The sequence below is a fragment of the Hemicordylus capensis genome, chromosome 6, assembly GCF_027244095.1.
Source record: "Hemicordylus capensis ecotype Gifberg chromosome 6, rHemCap1.1.pri, whole genome shotgun sequence".
NCBI classification, from domain to species: domain Eukaryota; kingdom Metazoa; phylum Chordata; class Lepidosauria; order Squamata; family Cordylidae; genus Hemicordylus; species Hemicordylus capensis.
In genome coordinates, this window is record NC_069662.1 from 130,156,008 (window position 1) to 130,170,036 (window position 14,029).

The 14,029-nt window shown below is 40.6% G+C and overlaps 1 protein-coding gene across 13 annotated transcripts in view; it reads right to left on the reverse strand.

Annotated features, from left to right (window-relative positions):
- DYNC1I1 (dynein cytoplasmic 1 intermediate chain 1) overlaps nucleotides 1–14,029 on the reverse strand; it is a 344,861-nt gene that overhangs the window by 23,879 nt on the left and 306,953 nt on the right. For 11 of the 13 annotated variants that reach the window (XM_053264854.1, XM_053264852.1, XM_053264850.1 and 8 more), the window contains one exon: nucleotides 4,635–4,760. In XM_053264854.1, coding sequence (XP_053120829.1) covers nucleotides 4,635–4,760 — 126 coding nt within the window. Of the gene's footprint in view, nucleotides 1–3,392; nucleotides 3,435–4,634; nucleotides 4,761–11,734; nucleotides 11,871–14,029 lie in introns of those variants that run through there. The other 2 variants (XM_053264848.1, XM_053264858.1) reach the window with 2 other exon arrangements.

Genomic DNA, 14,029 nt, shown 5'->3' on the forward strand with positions numbered 1-14,029 from the left:
AGCCCCAGTGAAAGGGAAATGTCAACATTAGGCTGCATGTCATGTCAGCCAATATTCACATTGGAATAAGACATTTTTTTAAAGATCAAATCCTGACCCCACAAGAAATCCATAGACATACAGCCACCCCAAGTAGAGGTACTGGCTCAAACAAATAACATGCCCAAGCAAACCTAAGCAGGGCACAAGCCTAAACCCAGTCCCTCATGCTCCCCAGAGGTGATAGTGCAGGGGCTATTGCCTTCATGACCCATCCCTTATTTCTGTTTGTGAGACACTGAGCCCTTTCTCACAAGCAGTGAGAAAAGGCTACCCGGTTTGCGGGGAGAAAGCCTGAAAGTGCTTACCTCCCTGCAGATGACCATTCCACCATCCCTGGGTGGGCGGATCACCTGCTGAGACGAGCACCGGCTGCTGCTGGCAGCTCCAAGGGTTGGGGTGCTGAGATGCAATGTCCCCCCGCCCCCGGAGCTCCAATAATGCAATGCACAAGTGTGCAGTGCATTATAGGGATCACCCCCTCCCCTCCCTGAGTCTGTCAGCCGTGGCTGCTTGCAGCCGCAGCTGACATGAGCAGAAAAATGGGGTAAGTGAGCTCTTGCTCCCTTAACCTTGTTTTAAAGGGTGGCTCCATAGGCAGATTTGCCACTGATGGGGATGGGGCCTGATCCCAGTGGTTCATACGCTTGTATAATATAATCAGAAATTATCAGAATTCCAAAATAAACCAGGATTTGAAACCCGAGATCATGCTTCCAAGGCTGAGACATTGCACCAAGCCAGGATTTAATTTTGACTGCACATCTGAACTGGACAATTATGCAGATAATGTTCAGTCCACAAATAGGTTAATCCAACGGGGATATATTCAATTCAATGGACTTTATACATGAATGTAAATCACGTAAAATCCAACTGGATTCTGACCTTAACTCCGCCCTCCATTTTTGTTATTGGAAGTATCTTTTCTGCTTCCAATAGGAAAAAAAAAAAGCCAAGAAATTAATTCTGGATAAACACTAAATCCATTTCCTTATGGCTAATCTGAGAGGGATGTACAAAATCCTCCAAATAGCTTGGAGTATGGCATGTCAAAGAGACAAATCTATAGTCTGTCTAGACTTCAGACAATAGGTAAGACCAGACTTTATTGTCAATGCAGGTATTTCTAGTGTCTGTCAAATCACTCAGAGAGAGAACAATTTTTCTCCCAACACACACACACACACACAGAGTAAATAAATAAAACAGGCTGTCCTGCCAGCACTGTGGCAGACATTTGAGCATAATGACTTTAGACAGTTTAGCAATTATGATAACGATACAGCAAGATGTTTCTGCAGTCATTTGCAAGCAAAAGTAACTCCCGCAAAAGCACACCCGAGCCAAAAATATGAGTCATGCTCAAGCAATTTTGCTATGGGCCATAAAATCACTTTGTGTGAGTTAAAGCTAAATCTGTATGTATTCTATAATGTTTCCCTACTGTGGGGAGATGGAGATCCCAGTATCCTATCACAGATAATGACAAAAAACAAATTCTGTCTATAAAGGCTGATTGCTCTGAGAGTCACCCTTGACTGTTCTAAGAATTGTAATGCAGTCGCTACATCTGATGCCGCATTCAGCAACAAAGAGCCGCATTCCATCAAGCGCACACCATACTGACTTCAATTTAGTCAGATTTTTGTATAAGGTAGGGGGGAATTCAGAATAGCCTTACAACATGGGATATTCAGCCTGCTAATTTCCATTACATCTACTCTTCACCCTACAGGCTTCTGATGCTCCTTCCCAACCCACCATTTCAGATTTTCTTACATCAATACCCTGTGTAGACATTTAGGCAACTATATCATGAACCGATTCATTCTCTGTTCACAGGGAAGGTTACAGGGAGAAAGATGCCAATGCGAGTTAGTGCAACAGAGTGGCTAAGAGATGGAGTCTGAAGCCACGAAGACCCTAGCACACCTCTTGCCTTAGCAATGAACTCAGCAGGTGGCCCTAAGCAAAACATTAATCTCACATCCTTGGCTCCCATCAGCAATATGGGGGATAGCAGGGATGACCTACCCTGCAGGGTCGTAATAACAATTACCAAGATAATGTACACTTGGGATGTGCACGAACCTGTTTGGAGACCCTTTCATGGGCCTCTGAACAGGTTCAAACACCGAGTGGTTCAAAGGCAGCGGGGGTGGGGGGGTAACTTTAAGGGCAAGGGAGGGTGTACTAACCCCCTGCCATGTTTCTACCACTGGTGCTTGCTTAAAAACTGGTCCAGCAAGACTGCTGCATATCCCCCTGCTGCCCCATTCACTCCTCGGACCGGAAGCAGCGCATGCCCGTCCAACATGGACACGAGCGAGCGTGATGTGTGCGCGCACATGCTACTTCCGGTCCAAGGAGCAGATGGGGTGGCAGGGAGGTATGCTGCCACCCTGCCGAACCGCGTTTTAAGTGAGTGCCGACGGGGGAAACGGGGCGGGGAGGAGGGAAGTGCACCCCTCCACCTTCGAACTTGGGTAACTTCTTGTTTTTAGACTGCAACTCCCATCATCCCTGGCCTTCAGTCACTCTGGCTTGGTATGAAGGGAGTTGCAATCCAAAAACACCATGTTACCCAAGACTGCTAAGTACAGTAAATTAACACAATCCAAAATCTGATAGGCATCCATCTCCATTACTGTCCTTTTGCAGCCGCTTGTAAATCAAACATTTTTGAAAACTAAAATCCTAATAGTTGTAAACAGGGTCTCATTGTTTTACCAGCTCAAGGCTTTGTTTTACACTAACAAAAGCAAGAGAGATATCTAAACATACACAGAAAATAAAACAGTAGATTTGTAAATATGATTCCTTTTGTTATTGAATACAGTATACGATATTATCTGGCAGGAAGCAAGCATGCATACCAGGCTATCTGCCCAGAATGTAAGTTCAGTTCCACCATAATAGGTATATCACACAACAGTTTCCAACACACAGGTTTATATGTGCAATCCTAAGCAATGCCATGGTACTAAAGAGTCAAAAAATGGATAACTAAACCCCTGCTAACTTGGCAAAGAGGCACCTTTTACCATGGTGATTCTCTTTATTTAGCAGGGGGGGAGTAACTGGCCCTATCCACCCCCAGCACAGTACTTCCAGTGACTGTTGCTGGAGTCTATCTTATGTTTCTTTTTAGACTGTGAGCCCTTTGGGGACAGGGAGCCATCTTATTTATTTATTATTTCTCTGTGTAAACCGCCCTGAGCCATTTTTGAAAGGGCAGTATAGAAATTGAATTAATAATAATAATAATAATAATAATAATAATAATAATAATAATAATAATATGCAGGGTTAAGGAAAGCACAACATACCAGTACAGGTGCCATTCTTGAAACAAAAAGATCTCATTATATATGCAGGCTGTTGCTATTTATCTGTGTGTATAAAAATAATGCAACTTTTGCATTTAACCAATTTTTTAAAAAACCCACTGAAATATAGGTTCTTTTTAAAGGTGAACAACAAAACAATCACAATTTATCTTACTAAATGTGTCAGAGACTTATTTTTTAAAGAATGTGGTACAATGTCTTTGATTGCTGAGACTAAGCTGGTAAACAAGTGAGCGTTTTGGATACGCTTTATTTTAGCCTTAAAGTTTGTGCTTTATTTATTTTGTGCTTTATAATACGCTTTATTTTAGCCTTAAAGTTTGTGCGCGTGCGCACACACACACACACACACACTTCTAGCTAATCCTGTCCTAAAGGCTCAAATTACTTGAGTGTTTGTGTGTACATATACATGATTAAAATCAGATTGGAACATTAGAAATAGCTATTACCTTTTCAGTATTTCTGTCTTGGTATTTTAGTAGAGTTTGTTTAGAAAATTTGAAGGGTGGATCCAGCAATTTTCATGTCAGGCCTGATTGATACATCTTGTAAAATAACTTGCTATCACAACTGCATCAAGCAAGGAGTTAGACTAGATGGCCCACAAGACCTCTCCAATCCCACAATTCTTTAAAATTAATGGACTTGCATTAGTCATAACTAACGTATTGGTTTTGATGTTGCTGAAGCAGGATTCACTTTCTTTAGATACAACCATAGTTGTTGGCTAAAGCCTCAGAATTCTGAATGAAAAGACTAATAATTATATTATTATTATTAAATAATAATAATAATAATTGAAAATAATAATAATTAGTCATCTTACTTGAATCAAGAGATGTACATACATTTTGACAACAAAGTGATCAGTACTGAATATTCTTTACAACTAAGTTATCAATTTAGTACATGATGGAAGGTGAAGGGATATCTCTTGGGATTCAGTTCAGCATCTGTAGTTTAAACAAAACGTTCTCTTGTCTCCCACAAGGAATGATGGTAGTGGACCATAAGGGGGTCCAATTTGAGAACCTCTGGATTAAAGTATTTGGGTGCCTCAGATACTTTAAGTCAGTGGCAAAACTCTCTCTAAATTGAAAGGGGCTGGATTGCACCCTGAAATGATAAATTGCACCAATTAATTGATATGTTTCTGACCTCCATCTAAAATGCAGGTTAGTTATAAATCCAAAAGAGAAACTGAAAGTACTGAGAGCATCTATAAAGGCGGTCAAGTACCTCTCCAACGTCATAGATCCAGATCCGTCCTTCCGAATCCCCAACTGCGACTTCCTTCCCAGCCTGGGCCCAACGGACTCGGTTGAGGGCAGACGCTCCTTCAATGGTCACACTGGCAGTCGGAACCTAGCAAGAAAATTATTCCCATATGTATGACGACAAAACTGGGACGCACAAGTACGCTCCTTTGCAAGAATGTGTTTGTGTCAGTGAATGACAAATCAGAGCCCCTGTGTGTGGTGTTTCGGAGATAGGGGGCAAAAACTGAAAAAGCTAAAAGGGATTCATTGTCAGTACTCACATGCTGTACTAAGGGAGGGGCAGAAGAGAGAGAGAGAGAGAGACGGGGGGGAGACTAAAGCACGCAAAAATACGTTGACAATAAAAGAGCAGCGAGTGACACAAACCTTTGTTTTCCCCCTGAGCATGGAGACATGCAAAAGCCACCACAGCTTTATTTCTCCATGTCTCCTAATATAGGATCAAAAGATGAGTTATGAGTCAGCTGAGTGGCAAGGATTAATGAGCTTAAATGTGGTATGAAGCATAAATTGTAAACTGAGAGGAGCGTTAACAGGGCTTCATATAAACATTTTACTGACCTACAGCAATTAGTTAGTTTAGATGAGACAGGATGGGGTCAGAAACAAAAGAAAGATCAACTACAAACGTGGCATTAATAATGTCCATGTAATTCCTTTTCTTTACATCCTCTTCTGAGACGCGAGGCCCTTATTACCCCGGGGAATGGTCTGAAAGTGAATGATATACGATACCAGAGCAAAGCTGGTCTGGCCCTGACCATTGCCTGGATGGGAGACTGCTGGGGGAAACTGCATGCAAGTTGCTCAGAGCTCTTTGGAAGGAGTGTAGGATAGAAGTATAATAAATACACTTAGGACCCAGGAATTACTATGAAGGCACATGATGAAGCAGGCTTGCAGAAGCTAAGCAGGTTCAGCTCTGGTCAGTACCTGGTTGGGAATCCCAGGTACCTCACCCTGTGCTCCAAGGAAGAAAGGCAGGAGGATATAGATGTAGTCAATAAAAGAGACAATAAAAGAAATAAATGTGTCAGCTTGTGGTGAGAGTGCTCAACAGGGACCCTAGAATAGGATCAACTTTAGAGGAGAGCTGGTCTTGTGGTAGCAAGCATGACTTGTCCCCTTAGCTAACCAGGGTCAGCCCTGGTTGTATATGAAAGGGAGACTAGAAGTGTGAGCACTGTAAGATATTCCCCTTAGGGGATGGAGCCATTCTGGGAAGAGCAGAAGGTTCCAAGTTCCCTCCCTGGCATCTCCAAGATAGGGCTGAGGGAGATTCCTGCCTGCAACCTCGGAGAAGCTGCTGCCAGTCTGTATATAGACAATACTGAGCTAGGTAGACCAATGGTCTGACTCGGTATATGGCAGCTTCCTATGTTCCTATGACAAAGTGGCATGCCAGGCAAGAAGAATCTTTATATCAACATGCATGATTTATCCCTGTCATAAGTCAACACATTTGGATTGCAGCCTTGGTCCCTGCCCTCATATAGAGAGGCAACACAAGCTGAGAGACGATCTTGTCTTCCCCTTCCAGCTCCAAGTTTCGGGGGCAGGGGCATCCCTGACCACCACTACCCTTCAGATCCAAAGTTGGAGCTGGAAAGGGAGCAGCCGATTGTTGTGGTGCTGAGCGGTTAAGTTGCTCAAGGTGCATCTGCCACCCAGCATCAGAACAGCTGGCTCCAATATCCCCTCCAGAGCCCAAGTGAAAGGCTGGGTTCTTTTGGTGCTGGACATGAAAAATGCAGCAGCCACTCGGTACCAAAATGGTCATCCACAGCCTTCCACCAGCTTGGAGCTGGAGGAGTGGCAGGGGATTTTCCCTGCACTTGCGCCATGCCCTCTGAAACTCAGCATTATTGTGGGAAGGATCCCACCCCCTCCCTGGCTCCAAGCTGGAACAAGAGGCTGGGGCTACTTCCCAGAGGGCCATAGAACACCTGCCACGGTGGAGCTGGTGAGCAGAAATATTGAACCCTGTCTAGAAGCAAATAAAAACAGAATTGCTTTCTCAAATCTTATCTTAAATTTCAGTAACAGAACTGCTTGACACCCACCTGCTCGCCAAAGCCAAACCACCAAGGTCATCTCTCCCTAAATCTGGCTCTGTGGTAGAGAACTGGATTCAATTAAGACATAGGAAAGGAAAGGTTGTGCCATCGAGTCCATGTCAACAACTGGCACCACAGAGCCAGGTGGTTCTCTTGGTAGAATACAGGAGGGGGTTACTATTGCCTTATCCTGCGCAGTATGAGATGATGCCTTTTAGCACCTTCCTATATAACTGCTGCCCGATTTAGGAGTTTCCCATATTCTTGTAAACACACCAGCAGGGATTTGAACCAACAGCCTCCTGCTCTCTAAGCAGGTTGCTTTCCCTGCTGTGCCATTAGGTGGCTCGTGAATAAGACATACTGGATCACAATAGCTCCACAACAGTAACATTAATAGCTGTCTGCCTCCAAGAACACTGGCTGATATCCTGATTAAATTTACTACTGCGATCTAGAAGTCCTCTAGAGTAATTCCTGAATAGTACTACTGAGCAATTTAATTAGGAGATGTCAGCCACTCACTCTATTTGTTCAGCTCCAGCAAAATTAATTGGGCTTGTGGTTGATTCATGTATGCATTTCCTTCCTAATTTTTCATATTTACATTTCAGCCATACTATAAATGGATTATAGTGAAAAAATAAAATCAGTGCTGATGCAGCTTAACTTGCATACATCTCTAGAACGGAGCTTTAGCTGCAACCCACATGTAACAACTACAATGGAAAAGCTTCACTGAGATCTCTTGAATATGCATGGAGCTATGGCAGGGCACACTACAACAAGTGAGTTGTGGATTGCAGCCACTAACTTCAATTGCCCTGGCATAAATTTGGTTCCTAAGGTTACTAATCCACTGGTAGACTGTTCTTCATACATTGTACTCCTGAACAGCTCTCATTCACTTCCACTACACTTGCACAGAAGACGTATCTGAGACAGTGTGTCCTCCTAATCAGCTTTTAGCGAGGCAATGAAACTTGCTCATTTTAAGTAAATCTGTTTAGGAATTTGTAAGAATGTATTTTTCCTCTATCAGAATCAATTCAGGCAAAGTATTTAAATATTTTGGTTCAGCTATGTTTAAATACTTGCTGCTCAAATCAGGCATACTTGTCTAACTCTGAAGAGCTTTCATTTCTATATCCATATCTTCATAAAACACTTTAAAACTACAATTGAAAAGTAACAATGTACATTAAGTACCAGATTTTAATCCACATATACTTGCAGTGCTGAAAATGAGGGGAAATTACTAAAATTGAATGATTGTTGGGTCAGTGCTTAGTTATTTTCATTACTTTTGGAGAATTGGGAAAGGGAGAAAACCTCCTTGAAAATATATTTCACTGAATACACACACAGAGAGACACACACATATCTATCTATCTATCTATCTGTCTATCTATCTCGCTTTCTTGTGTAGTCATTAGCCCAAGAGACTAGAAATAATATCACAAAGCTGTGTAATTGCTATCAGGAAATCTGGTTCTTTTAAAACAGCAAGTTCAGAGTCTGAAAGACATTTATATCTGATACTGAAATATGACCAGAAGCATTGCATATGATTTTCCAGCTTAAATCATGACATCAATTTGAAGATATAAATCAAATAGCAACTTTCTCTCTTGTTAAACAGACTAGTCCAGCAGTCGTATTCAAAAAGGACTCTAACTAATGAGATAGGTGTTACAGCCTATCTAGTACCATGAAAAAGAGCCAGCGTGGTGTAGTGGTTAGAGTGCTGGACTAGGACTGGGGAGACCCAAGTTCAAATCCCCATTCAGCCATGAAACTAGCTGGGTGACTCTGGGCCAGTCACTTCTCTCTCAGCCTAACCTACTTCACAGGGTTGTTGTGAAAGCGGGATATAAATGTAACAACAACAACAACCTTGAAGAGCACCTCAACACCATAGGGGCCACAGAATTCACCATCAACCAATTACAAAAAGCAGCTTTACTGGGAACAGCCTATATTCTGCGACAATATCTATAACAATTGACAATAAAATTCAGCCATCCCAGGTCCTTGGGAAGGACTCGATGTCTGGATAAAACAAACCAGTCAATAACACCTGTCTGACTGTGTAAACAAGAAATAATAATAATGATGAAGAAAAGAATGGTCACAAAAATGATTCTCCACATACAATAAATGTTTAGATGCATTACAAAATACAAATTCTGTATTTATCTGAATTCAAGACTAGGTTTTTTCCAAGTTTTAATGTTAGAAATGGGTGTGTATGTGTGCGCACGCCTTAAATTCAGGGTCCTCTTCCTTTGGGGTAAATAGTATAACCTATATTTAACCCATATTTTTAGAAGGGGTAATCTTAAATTTAGGGTCCTCTTATATTTGGGTAAATACGGTAAGCTCATAAAAGATGCATGAACATAAGGATTTGCATTCAGACAGGAAGAAAAGGTTGGGAAAATGAAAACAAAGCTATCTCCCATGGCAGGAGTTCTCAAACTTGGATCCCCTGATGTTGTTGGACTTCAGTTCCCACAAACCCCAACCAGCCACAATGGCCTCTCACCATTGTGACTGGGGATTATGGGAGTTGAAGTCCAATATCTGGGAACCTAAGTTTGAGGACCCCTTTCGTATAGGCTAAATATTTCCAGATTACTCTATTTAGCATACATAATTCATGTCTGATTGTATTTAGAAGGTATGTATCAGTTCTGATAGTAGAACACCATTTCTGCTAGGTAGAGCTCTTTTAGCCCCCCCCCCCCCCACTAGGTCATATTTAAACACTATGTGAAATGGAGGGTGGGAAATACACCATTTCCCGCATCCGTAGCCAACCTGGGGTTGACCACCACTGCTACACATGTGCCTAACATGAGAGCAACATCCCACCCACCAGCTTTTAGGATTCCCCTTGCTGCCCCAAATGGGTCTCTCCTTCTCTAAACTTGAAACAAAACTGTACAAATGCATTTCACTCCCATAGTCAATTATAGATTGTAATCAGTGCCATAAAAGTTCAGAGGCTAAGACCTCTTTATTGTGTTACAGGAAGAGACAACTTCAACAAGTACAGGCAGGAAGTAGAAAGGGACTCTGCCTCCAATTAGGATCACTACTAGCAAATGCTAGTGCCACCAACTGGCTGGACATATTACAACACATTTCCACATAATCCATTTGTCTCAAATGGACTGAGCTTTAGTGGACTCTTTTAATAAACTAAAGAAAAACAAACTGATGTGTGGATCAAAAAACAAAGTGGTTGCTCATTAAACATTTGGCAAATTCGATAAGGATTATCTACATACTTCTGTTTGTAAAACAATGGTTTGCAAAATAACAATACCCAGCTCCTAAATATAATTAATCGGAAGGAAAATGTCAATGATTTTACGACTGGGATGCTGAGAATACTGTCGGTGATTTCACACAACAGTTTAGCTTTGAGATTAGTCACATGCCAGAGCAAATAATAATTCCTTCTGGGGGGCAGATCTGCCAATCAAACTGCACTGTGGCATACAGGTATGCTTCTAAAATGTTTTGTGAACTTGTATGTGAAAGGACGGCATGAGTCCTCCACCCCTTTCCTGCCACACATCTTAATGTCTAGTTGCTATGAATTTTTTTGTTGCTAACACCTTGACCTACAATCCAACAATACCAAAATGATTGGCGTTAACTTGATAAACACTCTGATCCTAAAAACATCATATAAGAACAGGTTTGGCTGAAATCAGTGGATCTTTTTAAAACAATAGCACCAATCTCATGGAGGCCTGAGGAGCTGCTATCTCAGTCCCAAATGCATATGCAATACCAAATGATTTCACGCAACTACTTATTTATGTTTTTTAGGATAGCAATTTAAATACATTTAACTCCATATATTAGTTGCAGATTTGGCTACTAAGGTTTCAAGAATTTTTATTTTTATTTTTGCAAGTTACTCATTTCATTATTAGTAAATCTGAGACAAAGGCTTTCCTGTAATAACAAACCAATCAGATATTTCAGCTATTAAAGAAAGTGGGAAAATATGACATTATAAACGAAGGACAAAATTCAACCAACGTTTCACTGATTTCAATGAGAGTTATTTAAGCAAATGCTTAACTTGCCCACTTAAATCAATGGGGCTTGAAACACACTTAACTTTGGCTGGATTCTGGCCCAATAGTTCTGGAGAAATAAAATCATTATAAATAAAAGTTCTAAACTGCTAGGCAAAGGATCAAAAGACCAATCACTTTCCGTTGTTAAAGAGTTTTCTCCTTGGCTGATACCATGGGTCTCTGATTAGTTTTTCCTGGCAGAACGCTTGCACTGAATTTATTCTTGCTGATGTCCTAGGAAAAATGAAAGTTTATCTACCTAGCATAGGTTAACAGTCCAAATTAAACAAATGAGAGTAAAGCAAATGCTAAGGCTACAATCTTGCTCACAGTTCCACATGCTTTAATTGCACTGATTACAGTGCAATTTCCATGTCAATAATGGTAGGCAAGATTTTCAACCTTAATAAAAACAAAATCTATTTTAAAGTCCATTTGAGGGGGGAAATTTTGTTTTTGTTTTTGGGCAATCTAATGGTATTGATGTTAAGTGTTCCCAGCAAAAACACCTGTGGAGATGCGTCCCTCTTCTCTCTTTGCCCAAAAGAGAAAGCTGGAGAAATCCCCTCCCTATTCATTCTCCTTCAGCTGCACGCTTTATAATTAAGCAGGCTCTACAGCTTCCTGCTCAGAGCACTTCAAAAGACCGTGCGTCTCCACTTGACAATCCAGTTTGCCGTATTTGTCCCTCCTTACCTGTCTAAGGTGATTTATGGCAAAGAGCTGCAAAAATGTGCATTTTCTTTCGACTGAAATATATTTCATAGTAAAGTAATATTGGTTGGGGGGGGGGGAGATTCCTCCAAAAGGAATCCCAGGAAAAGATGAAGAAAATACTGACACTTGTTGATTTTGCTTTGCTTTATTATCCACTGTACAACAGGCCACATGAACATAAATCCACCACTGTCCCAGTCTCCTATATGCAACTGATGAATTAAACCTGTCTTGCCTTGCAAGCTCATGTCTCAAGTCTATATGGCGCCACTGCACTTTCTGACTTTTCTGTGCCTTCAGACCAACACAGCTATTCTTCTGAAATTAGGAAATTTAAATGTATTATTATTATCATTATTATTATTATTATTCATTTGCCATAAGATGTTAAGCTCACAGAGCACTTTGCAAATGCTTATTTATTTCACTATCATTATCTTAGAATTAATACTGGATCTGAATGGTGCGTTTGCCAGAGTGCACACTACAAAATATATTTACAACTTATGCAATTCAGTTTTCAGAGCCAATTTCCAATCTCAATTGTGACATTCAGAACTTTAAATCACAAGACCATTCTGGCGGGGGATGGGGGAGGTTCAAAGGACAATTTCTGTAAAATCAGAATTATGCTCGGTTATTTCACAACTGGAAATAAGGCAAAACTGCGGGCCTTTTGAATTCAGACTAAAATGACATGAGACGAAATTGTAAAAGAACAGCAACAAAAAGGCTGTGGTAAGATATATTGATTTTCAAGTACAAAACGTTATCTTCTCACAAAGCTTTCTGACTCCCCTGTTTCATCGACGCTAAACAGGGCCACACTGTTTTCTCTGCATGGTTCCTATTTTTAAATATTCCCTGCTACTGGTATGAAAATCTTTGTCCTTATGTTTCTGGACTTTAATTGCATGAGAGGCTTTGCAAAGCCTGAAGAAAAATGTGTGTGTGCCTGCAGTGGGTGGGGGTGGAATATATTGTGTGGTGAAGAATAAAAAACATAGAGTTCATTATATATTTAGTAATTTTATAATTCACTTCTCAATTTAAAAGAAAAATAGTAGCAGCAGAGAACAATAAAAAATACATTTTAAAACAATACAATAATAAAACAATCTAATAGGATATATTAAATTATACCATACATCATGGCTTATGATATTATGACTGATGTATTTGATAAATATGCTAAATTTAAGTGTTTTTCATATTTTCTGATCAGAATGTCTCTGTTTCAAATGAAAGGGAAGCCAGACATGTTTCCCTCATTACCATAAAATGGCAAAATGGCTACCTTCACAAAACCATGGTATTAAGACACAGCCACCGGTGGTGGTGGTGGGGAATCATTTCAAGACAACCAATCAGAGAAACTTTGCAAATCAACATGTGTGAGAAAACAGGTTCATAAAACATTGCTTTTATGGCTTAGGGACTCTCTTTGACTTGTAGTGCAGTCCTCTGTTTACTTGGAAGCAAGGCACACCGGCTCACATCCTGACTAAATTATTCAAAGAAAGTCCTATTAAAGTTAAGTAGACTCCTGAGTAGTACAACTGAGTAACTTGGCCTGGATATCGGCCACTGTATTCAACTGGGCTTATGTCCAGGTAAGTGTGCATTGGACTGCCACTTTAGGCCTTGGTCCACACAGGTGGGAGAATGAGGCAGCAGAATCCTGAGGGGATGGAATGGATTGTACCTCTTGAAATTGCAAGCGTGGGACGCTATTTATTATTATTATTATTTCTTTATGCTCTTCTACGCAACAACATTCCTCAAAGTTTTTTAAAAACTAGCTTTTCGGTAGGGGAGCATTTTAAAAGAACACTTTACACCTGCAGTCTGAAGAGAAACATTTCATTCTAACATCTCTGCTACCTCATTTTGCTGTATGTGCAGGCCATTTGCAAGGGTGCTAGAGCACATCTGAGAAGAGAAATGGTATGTATATCAAGCAAGCATTCTGCACCTGGGCAGACAGTTATTTCTATTTTTTTTTTAATTGTTTTTAAAATTCCATTCAGATTAGGAAGCTCAAAAATGACAAACTTTTAAATAAAACTATCCTTTGTGTCAGAGCAAAAAAGACTTTAGAAATCCATCTTAAAATACACCCAAAAGGTTAATGCATCCTTTTTCTCTGTTCCTACTACTCCTTTATCAAGTTGTGATCTCACCTTTCCGGTTACTACAGATGTATTTGTACTATGTGTGTCCCACTATTAAAGGGGAATAGTGACTACTGGATCATTTTTTGCTGCTGTAGCATCTGCGTTTTCCTAGTGGCAGTTTCTTCTCTAGTAACATTTATCCAAAGTAAGATTGTTCAGCACTAGTGACTGCTATTCTTCACGAATGCAAAGAGAGCAAAGAAATGGCTCGTGCCTCAACTTTAAACATATAATTTGGATTCCAAGGCAGGAAACTTCCAAATAAGGCTGAAATCCTATGCATACTTATCTGCGGGAATA